The sequence below is a fragment of the Phocoena sinus genome, chromosome 1 (genome assembly GCF_008692025.1).
Source record: "Phocoena sinus isolate mPhoSin1 chromosome 1, mPhoSin1.pri, whole genome shotgun sequence".
In the NCBI taxonomy this organism is placed as follows: domain Eukaryota; kingdom Metazoa; phylum Chordata; class Mammalia; order Artiodactyla; family Phocoenidae; genus Phocoena; species Phocoena sinus.
In genome coordinates, this window is record NC_045763.1 from 112,692,455 (window position 1) to 112,712,487 (window position 20,033).

General features: G+C 43.0%; 1 protein-coding gene across 2 annotated transcripts in view; it reads right to left on the reverse strand.

Moving 5' to 3' along the window:
- Nucleotides 1-2,526: 2,526 nt before the first annotated feature.
- GATAD2B (GATA zinc finger domain containing 2B) overlaps nucleotides 2,527-20,033 on the reverse strand; it is an 88,632-nt gene continuing 71,125 nt past the window's right edge. For both annotated transcript variants that reach the window (XM_032639634.1, XM_032639640.1), the window contains 10 exons: nucleotides 16,968-17,303; nucleotides 12,869-12,998; nucleotides 12,061-12,192; nucleotides 11,619-11,747; nucleotides 10,993-11,163; nucleotides 9,991-10,306; nucleotides 8,774-8,976; nucleotides 7,735-7,845; nucleotides 7,460-7,577; nucleotides 2,527-6,785 (listed from right to left, as the gene is read on the reverse strand). In XM_032639634.1, coding sequence (XP_032495525.1) covers nucleotides 6,652-6,785; nucleotides 7,460-7,577; nucleotides 7,735-7,845; nucleotides 8,774-8,976; nucleotides 9,991-10,306; nucleotides 10,993-11,163; nucleotides 11,619-11,747; nucleotides 12,061-12,192; nucleotides 12,869-12,998; nucleotides 16,968-17,302 — 1,779 coding nt within the window. In that variant the 5' untranslated portion in view covers nucleotide 17,303 and the 3' untranslated portion in view covers nucleotides 2,527-6,651. The remainder of the gene's footprint in view (nucleotides 6,786-7,459; nucleotides 7,578-7,734; nucleotides 7,846-8,773; nucleotides 8,977-9,990; nucleotides 10,307-10,992; nucleotides 11,164-11,618; nucleotides 11,748-12,060; nucleotides 12,193-12,868; nucleotides 12,999-16,967; nucleotides 17,304-20,033) is intronic.

The following is a 20,033-nucleotide window of genomic DNA, read 5'->3' on the forward strand; positions in this document are numbered from 1 at the left end:
AGGCATGCCTCCTCATTTTTCTATTTTTGAAAGGAGATGATATTAGTTTGCGTTGAGGTTCTGGTGGCCTTGAATCCCTTGTAGAATGAGCACAGATGCTGTGGAGCACCCCACACATCTATTCCCCTCAATTCTAGGTGTCCAAAGACCACCTCTTCCCCACTCCTCCCTCTGACCTATGGCCCTCCTGGCCTCCTTGTCCCTCCTCGTCCAGCTCTACCACAAACCTAAAACCAAACCCCAGGCTCTCCCTCAATCTGCCTCCCTCCAAGGCTGTCCAGTATTGTGCCAAAAAGGGGGTAGGGTCTTGGAGGAAGGAAAACCCAGGTCTTCGGGGGACCCCAAACACTGTCTCCTCTGTGCTCTTGTAGGATGGTGCTCATACCAGTGACAAGACCTCCAGCAAGGCTGGGCCCTGCCCCTCCCCAGCTGCACAAGGGGCGTAAGCAGCTTTAACTAATAAATGTGGCTGGCAGGGGACCAAGAGGTTAAGAACAGCCCCAAACTTCAGGTCCCTGAGGAAGTAACATCCTCTCCTCTGGGTGGGCCTGGTCTAAGAGCTTTGTTGGAAATAAACCAAAATGGAAAAAATAAATTAGGATCTGGTTAATGTTCTGGATTGAAAGGAAAACCTGGGGAAGTGGGGGTGATGACATGGTAAGACAGAACGGTTCCAGATCTTTCAGGGCATGTTGCACTGAAGCTGGGGAACTACATATTCTGCAGTTTGCTAAGGAAATAACAGTGTGAGCTGTTTTAAGGTCCCCACCTGGAGAAACCAGCATGCTACAAAGGATTGTTACTGGAGTCTAGAGCAGTGTGATGAGAAGGGCCAAGGACAGCTAGGGTACACCTCTCCTTAGGACAGGATGGAGATCCAGCCTCTGGGTTAAATGCAGCCTCCTTACGGATACCTTTAGACCTTACGTCATCAGGTAATTTAAGTGGGGTCACTGGCTTCCAGAACACTGGATCTACATAAAGGTGAGGGGAAGAAGAATACAGAAGTAAGGGCTTTAAATAATCAACACAATTGAAGAAAAGGGCACAAACTAAAGGTACCCCATTGACTGGAGGGGGTATAAGTCATAGCTAATCTCCAGATCGCCCCTAAAATTCTCCCACCAAACTGCCCCCCCTGCCCCCCCATAACTAAAGCACAAGCCACAGGAAAGTTTAGAAACCATTCCTTTCTTTATTAAACATAGCTTGCAAGTGATAAATATTACAAAGTTTTTTTTCTTTTAATCCTTTCTCCAAAAATTAGCTTATTATTTGAATCTGTCACTGCTGAAATGCTCAGCAGCATCTGAAACAGATGGGAGTGTATTTGCCTTTTTGAAAACCAGTTTCTATTGGTCTTAGTTTTTTCATTTTAATTCCCAAACACAATGCAGAAAATTAGAGTTTTTTGTTTTTTGTTTTTTTTTTAAAAAAGGAAACTTAAAGAGTTGTGCAAAAGGGTCTTGTTCCCCTCCCACCCACCCCATTCAGAGAAGACCATTCCCCATCCCACCTCCCTGCTCCCCACCCCACCACCAATCTATCCTTCCACCTTCACCAGGGCTTCACCCACCATCCTATACCCTCTCCAGGCTTTACCAGCCAAGACCTAGATAGAGTGTGGGAGTACTCAGCCCAGGCTGTGGGGAAATTGGGCCCCTGCAGGAGATAGCTGTTCAGACAGCTGCCTTTAGGGGATTCAGATGATGAGATCTGAGGGAAGGAGACAAGATGTAGACTATATCTGAACTCTCCTACCAAGAAGTGAGTAAAGTTCTGCATCCTGTAGCTCACAAAGGGCGTGAGTGACCACCAACCTGGGGTATTCAGTGGTCAACCACCCTTGAGGGCAGCTGCTTGTGAGGTGGGGCTTGGGGCCTGGTCCCTGCCCTTGGATCACTAGAGACATGAGGGCAAAGATGTCACAGGTTTAACTGATGTCCTAAACATCACTCTGCTGCCTTTCCTAAACCAAAAGGAACAGTAGGGGCCTGGCAGCTCTCCAAGGATACTGGTCACACATTTACCCACTTCAACACTAGTCACTTTGGTTTCCTCCATGGGTTTTCAGCCCAACACTTTCCTCACCTCAAGTTGTTTTGTAGGTGGGGAAGGAAGCATTTTAAACTTGGTGGCCAGATGATCTCCCTCTGTCTGCCATCACTTCACAAATAAGAAAACTGAGACCCAGAAAATTAACTCTACCAAAGGTCACATAGCAAGTTAGTAGGAAAGCCTGGGACTAAACCCCAGGTCTCCAGACTGTGCCACCACCCACCTCCCTTTGTGTTATGGTTCTCTTTACTCTCCACAGTCCGGACTAAGAGCCTTAGCTTTTGCAGTAACCCAACCTCACCCCAATTTACAAAGATGGATATGGCTCTCCCTAGGGGAGACTTTCTTAGGATGACTTGTTAAAATCATTTCTATCATCCCATGACAATCCACCCTCAAAGGCCCATGAAACTAGCTTCTTTTTTGGGGTTGGAGGAAATCCCTTGCATAAGAAAGCTTGACACTGAATTTTGTTATATAGGTATATTGTATATATGCTGATGCAATCAGAGAAAAAAAACAGTGCAAATACAATTACAATTCATAATAATACTTGGTTTCAATGCCCCCGGGAACTGCCCCATTCCTCGGCTACCTCCCAACCCCCAGCACTTCCCCACAGTATCAACCTAATGCTGGGGGGGTAGGGAGGGTGGGCAGGTTAGGGTAGGGAGTGGGCTCTGCCAAGGCAGTGCTGGTGACCCGGAGGGACTACTCCAGGGTGGGGAGGCAAGGCACAAATTAGGGGTGGGTGGTGGGGGAGGTGGCATCTCTAAGGAGGGATGGGGTTGGGGCAGCTGCCAGTCTCAGTGTGCTGGGCCCGGCCCACTCCCCTACCCACCCTCCACAGCCCTGCCTCCCTACCCCCACCCCTTCCCCAGAAACCCTTTTGCACGGATCATACACAAACGGGCACATTACAAAATGACATAACACAGTTTCACAATATCCATGGCTAGGGCTTTTTTTTCTCTTTTTCAGTTTTTTTTTTTTTCTACACAATGTACAATTCCTTTTAAATGGATCAAGAAATAGCTTATATACACGAATGAGTCCTTGTTATAACATCTCGGCAGCAAATATCGTAAGCTAATGAAGGTCTTGTTGGAGGGGAAGGGAGCCTAGGACTGGGGTGTGGGGTGTGGGGTGTGGAGAGAAGGTTATGCCTTCTGGAGAAGTGGGGAGAAAAGGGAGTGGTTGGGGAAAAGGAACAAAAGTAAAATATCAAGAAGCATCTTTACAAAGCAGTTCTATAGCTAATTCCTTTTAAAGGGGAAAGGAAAGGTAACCAAAGCAGGAAAACATTTATCTCTGTGTCTTAAAAAAAAATTGTCTACCATACATACATCCAAAAAATGTGGAAAAAGTACTTATTCCAGGGATGAAAGAAGTCCAGATGCTGTGGTCAAATGACAAAAAAAAGAAAAAGAAAAAAAAAAAGACAAATAAGGACCTCTGTCCCTCAGTTTTACCCAAGCCTTACTGCTTATCCACCCATATCAGGCTTCTAGAGAGTAAGCCACTGTCCATAAACTACTACTACTTTTAAAGCCTCTGGGGATGGAGGAAGCCAGGCAAAACTGGTGGGATCCTCACTCTAGTATCACCCTGAGCTTCAATGCTCCAGGGGTAAAATAACTCTGAACAGAGGGTCTTTCCTCCTATCTTTAGGGCATGAGGTTTAGTGTCTATGGGGCCCAAGGCCTGGGGATGGACAGCAACAATAGACTTGGAGGGACACAAGGCAATCAGTGGTGAAAAAGTAGAGAAATGAGGAAAACAGAAGGATGGGGGAGAGGAAGGAAAGGGAGGAGGTGGAAGGCTAATACTTTACCATGATTAGGGGAACCTCACCCCTGTCACTAATCCCTGGGAAGGGTATGAAAATGGGGAGAAGAGAGGGTAAGAAATCAAACCTCAGCGATTGAGCAAAGGGTCACGGAGCTATACTAGTCAACAAGCAGCCTCTGTGTAACTGACCCTGAGGGGATAAAAACAGGGAAGACTCCATCCTCTCCCCTATCGCCTCAGCACCTTGGCAGGCACTCGACTACAGGCTTTCCTTCCCCATCATCCCCCATTCTCGACACATATTACTTCCAAGCCCCATTCAAAGGTGGCCTGGCTCCCAGGGAAGGGACTCAGCTCAGGGCAGGGACACCCCCCAGCCAGACGGTATTGCACATTCTCTGTTCCTTATTTTTAATCTCAATTGACAAACTTGGGTACCTCGTACCTCTGAGCACCTCTGAGCTGGGGGAGGGGAGACATAACAGAAATGGCACTTCATCATGGGGGCTGGGGGGGGAAGAAGCTAGACAGACATGCCACAAGGCAAGATGACTTGCAGGGAAAATATTTTTTTAAAAGCTTCCAATTTTGTGGAAGAGGGAAAAGCAAAACCAAACGATTTATCCAGTGCTTTCAAAGCACAGAGGGCAAAGGAGAGATGTAAGAATATATCTTTATATATATATATATATAATTTTAAAATAATCCCAGACCCAGTTCCACTAACCCCCCTCCCTCTCCCACCACTTACAGTCAGGGGTTCCACATTCCCCAGAAAAATACTCGAAACGACCCCATCACTACCTGTTACTAGCGTCTAGCTTCCAGATCATTTCACCACTGGGGGAGCCCAGACACAGGCTGCATCTCTGCTCCTTTATTAAGTGCTCAATGAATTTGGGGGAAGGGAGGAAAGAAAAAAAGCCAGGAAGGCCCGTAGGGCCAGTATAATCACCCACAGTGGCTCTGGAGTATGGGGAGTAGAGGCCAGTGTGGGGGGAACTGAGCCTGATTCCAGCTCCTTCTCCCATCCCCTCCCCAAACTTTATGGGGAGGATGTGCAGTTTGTGTGTGTGTTAATTTTAAAAGTGCCTTCTTACTTTAAAAAATTATTTAATTTTAAAAATAAAAGTGGGGGACCTTCCCCAGGTTGCTTTCAAGGGTAAAATGTTAAACTCCTCTCTTCATACCTCTTTGCTGAGAGTATCCCTTCCTTGAACTCTGGCAGCTTCTACGGCTGGAGAGGCAGGTGGGCATACACTATGAGGAGAGCAGAAACCTCTACCTTTAAGGGGCTTCCCTTACCTCAAAAACAGCCTGGTCCCCTCCCCCTTCCCCCACAGTATGGGCAAATGGGATGCTAATCTCCCCAATCCCCAGAACAGCAACATTGCACAATTCAATTCATTCTCTACATTAGTAGCACTTAAGAAAAAAATAAAAACAAACAAAAAAGCAAAATTTATAGAATTCTGGGGAGAAAAAAGACCACATCTACTTGTGTAGCACAAGTCCAGGATTGGTTGTGACGTGAATTGTCTGGCTTTGAGCGGCTGGCTCTGCAGTTAGTGCAGCAGGGTCAGGGCAGCTCCAATCTGTTAGGTGCCCTCACCCTCATCTCCTGGCGCTCAGAAGGTAAAGAGACAAATGGGAAAGTCGCAACTGTTGGGAGGGAAACCCCTCTTTCTTTCTTCCTCTATTTCCTCCCTTTGACATTTCACTCACTCATGTCCATCCAATGTCCAGGACACCCAGCAAAGTCAGGCTAGGAATAGCCACTCCTCTATATTACAGATGGGGCTGTGGTTACCAAGGGCAGATTAGGATTTAAAAAAAGAAAAGAAAAGAGACAGGGATGGGGGAGAATTTTACAAAGAAAATAAGATGAAATAATTCGGGGCTAGTTGGCCTGGAATAGACTCCTGTATCTCCACTGGGGTCAGGAGACCAATCTCATTCCCCCAGCATCCAGAAGGCCAGGACCTGGTCTCAGTCCTCCTTGGTTCAATATTATGCTCATTGTCACGCCCCTTTCTCCCCCTTCCTTATGGGTCAATTCTAGGGTGGTTAAGTTTTAAAGCTTCTCCTTCCAGGCTCTTTCCCTCATTCTTAGAGCCCAACTTCAATACTCAACACTGCCTCCAGAACTGTGCAGCTCAGAGACACCCCAGAGCGGGTGTGCTATTCCTCCTTGTTTGATGCCACCACCTCCCCCTGACCCTGGGGTTAAGTGCATTAAAAACTTCTGCCCCTAACACTCCCAGTCATGTCCTACTTGGCAGTTGGGGACCCTACTGCAATGCTCCTATCACTTAACTGAATATCATTTGTGTTTACCAAAAAAAAAAAAAAAAAGACGAAAGAGAAAAAAAAAATATTGGGGGGGAAATAAAAAGGTTTAACCGTCCACTGAACAAAGGGACGACACACAACATCATTAAAAATGATAATAATAATTAAAGCATAAAAACAAACTTTAGAAACACACGTCAGAGGGCTTGGATTTCTCCCCAGGACCTCATTCTGACCTCTATCAGAGGCAAAGATCCACCTCACTGTTATAGAAAACTGAAGAGAGAAAGTGGCAGAAGAACAGATCGCAGCAGTGTGAAATAAAGAGGAGGTGGTGGGGCAGGGCGTGTGTTTTCTTGTTGATTTCTACTGTTTGTCTTCTGTTTTTCTGTTTTGTTTTCCGTGTATGGTAGGCACCAGTACAGGCACTGCATGCGACGGAAGTTGGGGGCAATGGGAGAGGAGAGGAGTAAAGGATACAAGGTTGGGGCAGTACAAGTGGAACAGGCGTTATTTCTGTCCACTGATGGACTGCGATATAGACCGGGGAGGGATCATGTCTAAAAGGTATTCCCGCTGTCGGTCTGCCAGACTGGGGGCTTTGTGTCCTCCAATACCAGTGTTCAAGTATGCAATGTTGACACCTAGACCCAGGAGACAAAAGTGGAGCGCAGGTATTAAAAGAGGAAATGACACCTTCTTCCACACTACCCTGGGGCTGCAGTGGTGGAGATGCAGAGGAAACATTAGAAGTTGTCTACATCTTTGCAGACTCAGTTAAGCTTTATTTCAGTAGCAACTACCCACCCTGCTCCCAAGCTTTAGGAAAGGTCTTCCCAAAACTTCAATCCTACCGGGAATAATAAACAGTCCTCATGGTACAGAAGAGTCAAAGAAAACAGTGGTGAAAGGAAAATAATCAAGACAAAGAGGGAATTACTGAATCTGCTTTGGTTTTAGGCCTGCTGACTGTAAAGAAGCATCCCTGGGTCATTCAAACTGGATCAGGACAGTTAACCCTGCTATTCTGGCCAAAAGAGATCAATAACCGCATGCACGCTAAGAGGGCACACTAGACAGGACTGTGTCATTTTCACCATTAAAACCCTAGTGTACTGTGCCTAGCATGTAATATGGATTTAGCAAACCTTTGCCAAATAAGAAGAGTGAAGGGAGTAGGGCCTAAAGAGCGAGCAGAAAACAAAAGAAAGAACAATTCACCTAAAGGGGCTGCTAAAGAATTGCATACTAATTAGTATGTTAGAAAAGTTCTCAGATCAACCCTAATTAGAAAAGTTCTCAGATCAACCCTTCTTACCTGGCATACCAAGGAGGCCACCTGGCACAGACAGCTGGGGTGCCTGTGCAAAGTTGGAAAGCATGGAACGGGCAGACGTGGGTATACCACGCTGGAGACTGCTTTGGGGCTGTGGAGCCTGCAATGAGGAGGAGACAAGCGATCATAACTTTACCATGATGGAAGGTGTAAGGGGGAGGTAAGGATATGGGAGTACAGAAGAGCAGTATGATTTTCGGCAGAAGAAAGGACAAATTGAGATAAATGGCTGACAAAACCTCAAGAGAAATCCTCACCTGTCGAAGCGTATGATGTCTCATTATGGTCTCTTGTTTACTGACACTGGACACAGCTGGAGCCGTAGTGGGGGAGAGTGCTGCCTGCTGCTGTAATCGCTGTTCAATTTCCTGTTGGGAGTCATCAGGTCAAGTTGGGCAGGACAGCACCCAATTTCCTAACCAGAAAACCTAGAGGTCTTCTTATCTCTAATGTTGCCAGCTAGTTGGAGGGATATGGAAAAGGCAAAAGAGTTTGGTGGGGTAGGTGAACTAAGATCTCTGGGTACAAGTAACCTACACACTTCAATGATTAGGAATCCCTCTCTCCAAGAAAGCTGGCTCTCAGAAGTTGGCTGGAGAGATCTGGGTGTTGGCGATGAGCTGACTAATGTAATTAATTAAGGCTGATGAGTTACTAAGTTTTATTTTTTGACTCTTGTCTACCCATTTTCCAGGAGACCCATGATGCTACCCAGAGGGGTCTGATGGGTGGTGGGGTGGAAAAGAATCTGAGCTTCCCAACACATCTTCCCCACTCCAAGATATTCTCATTCTATTAATACTATATGAGAGTTCACACACTCTAGCAACTACTAATCTTCATTGGGCTACTTTATAATCTACCCTTTCCTTTGTCATTTCTTTGTCAAATATGGACTGCAGATAATTACTTCTCTCAAAGAGATTTCTAGTACAAATATAAATCCCTCTCACCAAAATCCATTTGTTTAAGGAAATGAAATCAAGAATAGAGGAATTATTTAGTACTACCAGGGAAAGCCAAGAGTCTCAAGCCTTTGTCCCTTTCCCTTAAGCTCAGCCATATGTCATTATGCTCTTACCCAATCAGAAACAGCCAAATGGAAATGGGAAAGGCAGAATGGTAAGAATAAAAAAAGGGAACCCAGACCTCTAGGTTCTAGGAACTTAGATTCAGAAACCTAGATCACCTGGACTGTGGGGATCAGAGAGACAACTCCTCTAAACTAGAAAGAACTGTCTTTTGGGAAAACCAAACCTGGGCAGGTGGCTGGTGAGAAGTAGTCAGAATTCTTACCTGTTCCTGCTGTAGGGCTTTAACAAAAGCATTTTTCAGTCGGTTGGTGTGTTCTGCCTTTAGAGCCTTCTTCTGGTTGGAGGTCATACATTGCTCACATAGAATCTTACCATTCTTTTCTTGCTTCCAGTGAGGGGTGAAATCTGTGCGGCACTGGGCACAAACAAAGGGTTCAACCCGCAGAAGTGAGGCACAGCTTTTCCCTAGATGCCAACAAAAAGAATAATCAGTGGTTTCACATTTCCTCTGTATCTCCTCTGTTTCTTTTCATCAGATGATCTTTTTCCAGGAGTTTACTCTGCTGAATTAAGAAAGAGCCTCTATAATTTATAAAATACTTTTATTTCATTTGATTGCAACAACATCACTTTAGGGAATTAGACAGTACCATCCCCATTTACAAATGAGGAAACTAAGTCTAAGAAACTTAGCTCTAAAAGACAAAACTGGGACAGGAACCCAAGTTTTCTGATTTCCTGTTACACCACACTGAGAAGAAAACGTGTGTCAATTCAGTCAAAGGGCTCCACCTAATTCCGCCAGTACTTTTGCTTCTTAGCATCTCTTTACCTCAGTCTACACTTATCTCTATCATATACATTCATAATTTTTACCTATCAGTGTCTGAATTATTCACTTTGTGATCTATTTATAGCCAATACTGAGCCCTTTAGGCACTTTCCTCAGGTGTTCCCCTAAGTCCTTATGTTTAGAAATTCAGGCTTAATAACTTTTGTCAGAAGAGACTGTGTGATGTTATTAATACTTTATAGTTCAGTGTTGGCTTACAGCTTTTATGTGGTCCTAGTTATCTTTATCAGTCTATTTTCTCAACTAAAAGCACTCAAACAGCAGGGACTGAATATAATAATGCAAACACAATGCCACATAAACACTAACATTAAAAATAAGTGTTCTAGTCTTCAAATTATGCATGCATCACGCTAGGCACATTTAAAAGAGCTAACGATATACTGCAAAAAACAGACAAGATATACAAAATACACAGCAAAAATATTAAGTCTAAGATACACAGACACACAAAAAGCTTTTTGATACGCTGCTCCTAAACAGTCTCCGAATCAGAGACAGGAGGTGGTTTGGCAATAGTAAAGAGAGATTATTTAATATTACACAGTACCATGCGATACTCTGCCCATATCAATCAGGTCTGACAACTTGTTTAGATAAAAAGACTGACCAACAAATAGCCTTACCTTGGCTGTCGATGACACTCTGTACGACTTCTTCCAAGCCTACCATGTAGATGAACTCACTATTGGCTGCACTAGGCAGGAAATGAAGCAAGGGAGCAGGTGGTTTAGGGGGTGGAATCTCCAGGAGTGTCTTTTCCAGCTGTTTGCGAAGAGCCAATTTGGCTGCAGCCTGTGAGTTGGCAGCATCGGTCATGGCGCTGGGGCTAGGAAGTGGTGAGGACACCCTGTTCACGGTCCCTGGCTGAATATGGGAGGCAAGGTTCATATAGATGGCAGAGGATGTTGTACGCTGACAGGGAACAGAAGAACTTGACTGCTGAAATAGATTGAGTATAGGGGTCAGTGATGGTATGTGGGAGAAAGAACCAATTCTTACTTTCGTGGCAGAGAACACTATCTGATCCTAGTCTGAACTACTTAGCTTCCCCCAAGCTCAGAAAAAGACAGGAGGTGTCCAACTTCTCCACTGCTAAAGGACTCTGGCATGTAAGAAAGGAGAATGATAGTGGCTACTAAAACTGCTGAGAGAGAGACTTCTCTGGTTGCACAGTGGTTAAGACTCCGTGCTCCCAATGCAGGGGGCCCCGGTTCGATCCCTGGTCAGGGAACTAGATCCCACATGCATGCAGCAACTAAGGAGCCCGCCTGCTGCAACTAAGACCCAGTACAACCAAATAAATAAATAAAAATAAAACTGCTAAGAGAAAAATAAAGATTTGGGATGCTTTGTCATACATCCTTTATGCTTCTTATTCCTTAGGTCCCTCTATCTCTTTCTTCTAGGCAGATTTTAGCTTACTGCTGCTCTGCTGCATATAACATTTCTTCTCTACTACTAAGTAATTCCTCAGTGTTTCCACTTTGGGGACCACTGTCAACCCACCAAAATTACCTTTGTTGTCCTAGAGTTTCTCAGTGTCCCAAAACTTAAAATCTATGGTCGTTTCAACAGGGAAAGCAAATAAAAGATTTCTCTGTTTCCCCATGAGGGCTCCCTCTTACCGGTTGGTAATTGATGGCGGGATTCATATTGGGTGTTGTGGTGCGTACAAGGCCAGGCTTAGGTGGGCCCCGCTGACCCTGTAGCTGGGCTGGGTTTGGCGCAATCACACGTTGAGACATTAACATGTGTGGGAGGGTGGTATTGGTCGCTGAACGGATAACACTGTGACCCTGAAGGGCAAGAAGAGGAAAAGATATAGTCATAGCGGTAAAACGCTTCTCAAAATGCCAAAGAGAAAACACTGCCTATAATACATAGCTAAGTGGAAACACAGAAACATAGTCAGACTTGGTAATTTTGTCTAAGGATCTATGGGGATAAATCTACCATCACTATAAAACCTGATTAGTGGTTAGGAATTCCCTAGCTTCTTTGGTATAAACTATTTAACCCTCTATGGAAAAGGGCTAAGCCGGAAACCTCTGGAGAAGAAAGACTACAGTGGGAAGATTAGTTATTCATCCTTCTCCTGCAGACTAAATCATGCCATTAAGGACCAACAGGATTATCTATGGTAATAACACCTCTATCAAGGCCAGGTTCTTCTATGATCTTACAAAAGCCCCAATACAGAGATAGGATAACAGGGCCCCCTGAAACTAAGATCACACTATGGGTCACATACCTGCAATGTCCTCAAATTCTGTTCAACCCCTTGGGCCCCAGGCCGGGATGGAAGCTTGGAGAGGCCTTGCTGTCCCACATGGGCAGGAGATGGCTGAACAATAGATGCTGCATTCTGTACAACTGGAGTCTGTGAGAGAGAAGAGAAAATGAGACAGTGGAAAAGGCTAATAATCGGAGGCAGAAATTTGGTACACTTCTAGACTTTCAAAACTCCTTGTCAGTCTGAAGCTCCTGTTGACCAGGAGGGAAAATAAGAAAAACAGAATCACTGTTTTCTTGATTAAGGCCCAAGATTAAAAAAAAAAATCACTATTCCTAGAGACTAAAAACCATGGAACCAGAGAAGAATGAGCCACCCAGCTGAATCTACCTGGGGCAGCCCATTCTCAAACCAGTTTTTCTTTGCTTTCTGCTAGTCCCTTATTTCTCGGACAGAGTACCTTCTGGACGACATTCTCTTTCTGTAGCTGACTCTGTCTCAGTTTCTTTAACAGCACCAGTCGGGCTTCTTCCAATCGCAGCTCATCTCTCAGCTGCTTGATGAGCTGCTGCCGTTCCTCAATGCCTTTCCCCTGAGGAAACATGGAGACTATCAGCTATGGTAGCAGTTACTCAGAGTCCTTTCCTGCAAGATGATCTCTTCTTTTAGGTCCCAAACCTCCACCTTCCACATGAAGCACAAGGGGCAATGGAATTGTTATCTTTGTGTCCCTAGCACACAGTCTGGCACAGTGCCTGGTATTCAGTAGGTACTCAAAAACTGCTTACAGAATGAAAGAAGAGACTACATATAAATGCTAATTAACCAGATTCCTGGCAAAATAGAAGAACAGCCAAAGGGAGATATTGCTTTCCTTTAAAATAATGTTTCTCAATCTTTTAAAGCCATGTTTCCTCTAGAAATACATGAAAACTTAGGAATTCCTCCATATTCCGAAACCCAGGATAGAGTATAGAATGTATCCTTCTAGCTAAGAGTTTACTTTACATGACTTGAATTATGAAGTTTTCATTTTCCAAAGAAATTATATTGAATATGCATTTTCAAACTCTCTTCTCCACTTGATTCTAATAGTTCCCTCTAAAAGGGCACACCCTTGAGGTTAAGAATCACATATGAAGAGTTTCATCAATGGGCAGTTTTTAGATCCAAAAAGTAAACACTAAAAAACCAGACATGGGACTCTCAGGGAATTAAAGAGAATAGTAGAAGCAAGAAATGAAGAAAGGAATCTTTCTTTTCTTTACCTTAAACATCTCTAGGTTGGCTGCTTTGAGTCTTTCTTCCATTCGGGAGCTGGAACGGGGACTGGAAGCCTCATTATCAGACAAAACAATGATGTCTGGGGAGGGAGTAAGCCTTCCTCGGTCTGGCTCACTAGACAAGAGAAGAAAAATTAAGGTACTTCCAACAGTGAAAGGTCATAGAAAAGTTCAGAAAACTTTTCTACACTGACCAAAGAAATCCAAGGAAACTTAAGTCTGTCCTGATTCACTCAGGGAAAGACAGAGACATCCAAATCAAAGGATAAAATAGACACCAAGATGTAAGTGACGACAAAACCTCAGCAAAAGTATTTTTCCCATCTAAATTCCTTACAGAAGATGCAGACAGAAAGACACTAACTGGCTTTAGGAATGGGAAAAAGAGATGAGTGTTTTTATCACACTGATTTTAATCAAAATTCCAAATGTTTTCCTTATATCTCAGTCTCCTTTTGGGTTGTCTTGTTAGTTACAGAGAAGGTCAAGAAAGAAATGGTTAGCTTCACAGGGGAAGAAAGACAAAGGCAGTAGAGCCTACTTGTCCACCCCAGATACAGATGACACACTGCTAAGGAGGCAACCCATGATACTGATAACATGGTCCTGCCTATCTGATGATTTACAAAAAAGGAGGTTACATGACAACTCCTTTGACAGTCTATCCTGTCAAGAGTTAAGGCCAAAAGAAGGTACTGTTGTCAATGGTTTGAGAGAATGGACAGTGCTAAGTATAAATGTCTACAGCCTTCTGGAGGACTGAAACTCCAGAATTAAATACATGGGACTTGCACCTACCTGCAAGTTCTACTTAGCATCTTCCCTCAGAAAGAAACTGTCTAGAAATAACTTTGAAATCTAAATCTTCCACACTGGCTATGCCTTATGGCCAATCCTATTTATTAGACAACTCTGGTTTTGGTCTTCCTGGAGCAAGCCTTAAGAGCATCTTGTCCCTTTAAAATCATGAGAAATGGCACTCACTGCGTAAGACCTGGATAACAAGAATCCTGCAAATTCTAATTGCCGTAGGTTCCCAAGTCAGCGGCCATAACCTCTAACTCTCCTCTGATTTCTTAACTCAGAGTTATCTTTGCTGACCCTACTTCTTTGAGATTTATAGTGTATAGTCAGGAGTATGTAGGTCTAAAACAATGTGTTCTTAGATCTTATTTAAACAGGTAACTCAAACCCTTTATAACCACAGATATTTATAGTCCTAAGAGCCTCTGACCATTTCTCAGGGCCTCTTGTCTCAGGTACTGTTGGGACTAGGATGCCTTTTGCACAAGGCACCCTGGATGGTTGGGACAGGCATTCAATTCCTCAACAGGGTAAAACTGAGTTACTAAAACAACCAAATTTAGCTGAGGAAATAAAGTAGGGAGACAGTCATAATAATGACCATCTTGGGAACTACTAAGTTTGTCTGGATTGCTCTATAACCACTGCTCACAGACACAGCAAGCTGAGAATGTAGGCTTACGGAAAAAGAAGTCACTGGAGGGAGAAAAGAACCTTCCACTCTCTAACCCCAAGTTCCTGGAGTAATGGTCAGGCCTAAATGAAGAGTTTGAATTTTTACTTATCATTTCTATATTCCCTCATGCCCCCCCTTCCCCATCCCTAACAAGAACATGGATGAACAACTTTGAGATCTGGTAGATTTCTACTTCTTCTACATGATTCCCCAAGGCTTACACATCGACAGTCAGAACTCTTTCCATCCTGGTCCTGGCTGGATACACACCTCACAGATTATTTCTAACCTAAGCAATTCTTCCTTGCTCAAATGAGTGCCACCTACTGCTTAAGGACTGTCCAGCAACAGGACAATCAGAGACATTCCTACAAGGAGATTTTGGAACTGAGCGACATTTATAAGGAAGTAGTATCTGAGAAAACCCTAAATGATATTTTATTCCCAGGTATAATGAGACTCACATTAGATAGATAGCACAGGTAAGGCAAAGCCCAAGTCAAGTTTCATTCTTCAATTTTTTTTTTTTTTTAACTTTTGACCTGGAATTCTGGCCTCATTTATTAAGCTTTTCCGGGGACAGAAATTATTTTGCTACTTTCCCAAACACATATACGATTTACAATATTTGGTGTTCTTAAGTATGAAACCCTACCAATTAGATAATATTAAAAGCCAGACTTGCTGCTGACATCATTTTGTGACTCAGACTGGCAAATTCCCAGAAATTATAAAACTCCTAATCCTTATCCAGGTAGTAAAAACAAAACCAGAAAGAAAACTGCCATGTCTCGACAGCATTCCAAAACATAAGCAGTGTTGGTTTCATGCATATCTTATTTCACAGATATCATAACTTGCCCAACTGATGGCAAAAAAAAAAAAGATATTTAGGCAATTATGGCTATCATGTCAAGAGCCCTTCCTTCTTTCTGCTTTTAAATTCCAATTCCCTCCTCCTTTTTTATCCACATCAAATAAACCATTGTTCTCCATGCTGAGCAATCTATCAGTCTAGTTCATTCTTACAATAAGCTTGAGGCTAAGTGGAAATAGCTGTCAGTATATCTGGTCTGGTGAAAGGGAAGAAGAACGACAGGGTAGATAGGGCCCATTTTTTCACGCAGAATGGGGATCTAGATGGTTTACATCAAGCCTCTTTTCCTGGAGACCATTAAATACAGTTCCCAGTTTCCAAAGAATCAAGTTTCAAAAGTTCATTCCTCTAATAAAATTAAACACACTGGTAGAGTTTTCAGGGTACTCTTTTCAATACAGAATTTATCTATGATACACTGTAATTCCAACAGAACTGAGATCTTATTAAAATGTGTAACAATGTTTCTATGAAAAACACATTTTCAGTTCCAATGTGCATGTAAGGAATCCACCTAACATTTCTCCTCTTCATTGTCCCCAGTGAAGTAGGATTAGTCATTTGCCCCAGAAGGTTAAGGGTGATTATGGGGCAAGTGGGTTACTCAGGTGCATTATCTCATTCACCCACTTTTCTTTTTTTCTAAAAGGATCTAAGGATTAACCTACTTTCATAATACTCTGCCGATACTATGTATAGCTCCCAAGAATTTTTCTCTTCTTCCACAACCACTAGAGAACTTACCTGAAGTTTCCTAAGGGTTTTAATGCTATTACCAAGAACAATGTTCCCCTATTGGGTGTGGTTTAAAAAAATAATTCTGGGACAATACTAATAAGTAAACATTATAAGGTAGAGAAAGAAACCCAAGTAAGATTGTAAACCATTCCTTCCTTTTTTCTTCTTTCTGCATCAGTCCAGCTTCTTAAGGATCCTGCTTTAGACCAGTCCTAGGACAAAGTCAGCAAGGTCAACTGGAGGGCAACTGAACAGTGAAGAGTAATTCTCATGTCTATCAGGTGTTTCTGAACCATGAATAAACTGAATGTTCTTAAAACTAGGGTTGTCTATACTATGATTCACTGTTCAGGTAGACTCTAACCTCAGCCAGTTCTAGGTACCTCTTTATATTGTGTTCTCCACAGTTCCAAGTACTCAACCTTGATCAAGACCTGTGAAAACATGTGCTTGTGTGCTGTGTGTATGAAAGAGCACAAGCATGAGGGTACTCATATAAGTGAATGTGTATGCACATATGGGGCTTGGGGAATGTGGCACAAATTAAGTAAGAATGTAGAGGATTAGCACATAAAGTTCCTTGTCAACACAAGAAAAGACAGGCACATGCTCTTTGATGTAATAAAAGCTGGGTCTCCATAATAAACACATCCCTAAAACTCTTGGGATGATCTGAAGAAAAGACTGTTCTTCCCTCCTAAAATGGCCATAAGATTAGAGTGAAAGTGTATATTAACTCGCTTCTAACTGGGGTATCAACTCGTAGTGCCTCCTTTATCCACTTTATCTTAAGGGTAATAATTTTTGGAGGCACCTAGTTTCATCTAGAAACAAGAGGAATTCACGGTCAAGCCAGATAGCACAGCTACGTCTTCATTCAAGAAGCTTTAAGTTGAAAAACACCCTCCTCTCATTGGAAGTCATTCGTTTTTCATAGGCTTAGTTTATGATGAGACCCTATCTATGGAGGCAGCTGAACCAAGCCATACCTCCGTCTAGCACTCATATCCACAGGCTCATCATTGATGTTTTCTTTGCCCGGCCTTCCAGCAGTCCTGTTGTCTCCATGAGGCCTGAGATTCCCATTGAGCTTCTCTTCATAGCCCTTGACACCACTGCCATCCTGTTTGGTGGGTAACTCATGTGGCACTTCAAGATTTGCCAAATCCTTCCGTTTGAGCAGTGCCAACATTTTCAGACGTTCCATGGCCTCATGCCCCTCCATTTTGAGTCGCTTAGCCAGGACATCATCTCGCTCATCAGCTGGGTCCAAGCTCCGCTTCAACAGATTCAGGCGAAGAGCATCCTCTGTCATTCTATCCATCCTATGGGAAGAAATATACAAGTGCTTTATCAGAATAAAGGCCCTTAAATAGTCCATAAGGAAAGAAGAATCACAGGTATATACATGAAAGGTCAACATTAAATGAGCTAACATTCTACCCTATAACTTCCTAGATGATCTATATTAAAGGAGATTTCATCTCTCAACCTCAGCAGTGAAAGTAAACTTCAAATGCTTTCCAGTCACTGAGGTTCTTACTGTATAGATGCCTGAAACCAAATACCATACTCACCTGGATAGTCCATTAAGAGCCTACATCTCTCAAAAAAGTAAACATTCTTTTGTGACTGGCTTTCTGTACATGCATGCTCAAAAGTCAGATGCTTTGGTTTTAATTCTCATACCAAATTCTTCTCCTGGAGAAGACTCTTTTATGAATGGGAAGTTCCTCAGGTTACTCATGCATATCTTTAATTGGCCTATATTACTGATGGAGACCAAGGGCATCTAACAGGAAGCCTCAGTTGTCTGGATACAGCGAGGGTCAGAGGGGCCCATTTATCTGCTCTCAATTCTATATAAATTCAGTATCTTGGCTTTGGTTAATGAAGAACTCAGGCTGATAAAAGGTAATATTTTCTTTACTCATACAGCAAAATTATTACAGACAAGCTAATAATCATTGTCCTTCTCATTTTGATTTGTCTTACACTAACAAAATCTAGACACACAATTTCACCAGCACTTTTTAAATCCAGGATTATCTTCCTAGTAAGAAAAAGCAATGTGACACTGGAAAGAAAAATTTTTGAGTCATCAAAACATAGGTTCAAACTGCTACTTTTACAAGGTCAAATATTTAATAAGTTACTTTACCGCCCCAAGCCTCAATTCCATCTGTAGAAGTGGGCACTTGGAAGAGGGCTCAACAAAATTTAATTCCTATACCCTCAGGATATGACTACTACACCTAAGATACAAGATCAGGCTTGATAATTCATAGATTCAAGTAGTAGGACAGAGAAGATTACCAATGTTAATTGGTGCTCTTGCAAAGAAAAATATGTATACACTTGAGACATCTTCCTTCCTGTAGTGCAGAGTAAAATAAGAGCTACCTGATTTTCTTCTAGTTATAATGAGGAAAAACAGTAACCAACAAAAGAATTTCCAGCAAGAGGAAACAGACCTTTTGGAGACCAGAGAAAAGGCAGAACTCAGATCTCTGAATTTTCAGGTAATGTTTCTTAATTCTTTCTGTTTTTTTTTTTTTTTTCTTGGGGGCGGGTATGCGGGCCTCTCACTGCTGTGGCCTCTCCCGTTGCAGAGGACATGCTCCGGATGCGCAGGCTCAGCGGCCATGGCTCACGGGCCCAGCCGCTGCGCGGCATGTGGGATCTTCCCGGACCGGGGCATGAACCCACGTCCCCTGCATCGGCAGGCGGGCTCTCAACCACTGCGCCACCAGGGAAGCCCTCCTTCTCTTTTTTAAAGAACAGTTTTGTTGAGATATAATACACATATCATACAGTTCACCTATTTAAAGTGTATGATTAAGTGGTTTTCAGTATATCCACAGAGTTGTGCAACCATCACCACATCAGTATTAGAACATTTTCATTATCTCCTCCTTAAAAAAACCCATACCCATTAGCAGTCACTCTCTTCCCCCTTCACCTCTATTCCCCACTAATTTACTTTCTGTCTCTAAATTTGCCTATTTTGGACTTTTTTTTTTTAAGAGCTCTTTATTAGAGTATAATTGCTTCACAATGCTGTGTTAGGTTCTGTTGTACAACAAAGCGAATCAGCCATATGCATACGTATGTCCCCATATCCCCTCCCTCTTGAGCCTCCCTCCCATCCTCCCTATCCCACCCCTCTAGGTCACTGCAAAGCACCAAGCTGATCTCCCTGTGCTATGCTGCTGCCTCCCACCAGCCAACTATTTTACATTCAGTAGTATATATACGTCGATGATACTCTCACTTCACCCCAGCTTCGCCCTCCCACCCCATGTCATCAAGTCCATTCTCTATGTCTAATTCTTTATTCCTGCCCTGCAACTAGGTTCATCAGTAACTTTTTTTTTTAAGATTCCATATATATGTGTTAGCATACAGTATTTGTTTTTCTCTTTCTGACTTGCTTCACTCTGTATGACAGACTCTAGGTCCATCCACCTCACTACAAATAACTCAATTTGGTTTCTTTTTATGGCTGAGAAATATTCCACTGTATATATGTGCCACATCTTCTTTATCCATTCATCTGTTGACGGACACTTAGGTTGCTTCCATGTCATGGCTATTGTAAATAGAGCTGCAATGAACACTGTGGTACGTGACTCTTTTTGAATTATCATTTTCTCAGGGTATATGCCCAGTGGGATTGCTGGGTCGTATGGTAGGTCTATTTTTAGTTTTTTAAGGAACCTCCATACTGTTTTCCATAGTGGTTGTATCAATTTACATTCCCACCAACAGTGTAGGAAGGTTCCCTTTTCACCACACCCTTTCCAGCATTTATTGTTTCTAGTATTTTTGATAATGGCCATTCTGACCGGCGTGAGGTGATACCTCATTGTAGTTTTGACTTGCATTTCTCTAATAATTAGTGATGTTGAGTATCTCTTCATATGCCTCTTGGCCATCTGTGTATGGCTTCTCGGTGAAATATCTATTTAGGTCTTCTGCCCATTTTTTGGACTTTTTTTTTTTTTTTGCGGTAGGCAGGCCTTTCACTGTTGTGGCCTCTCCCGTTGAGGAGC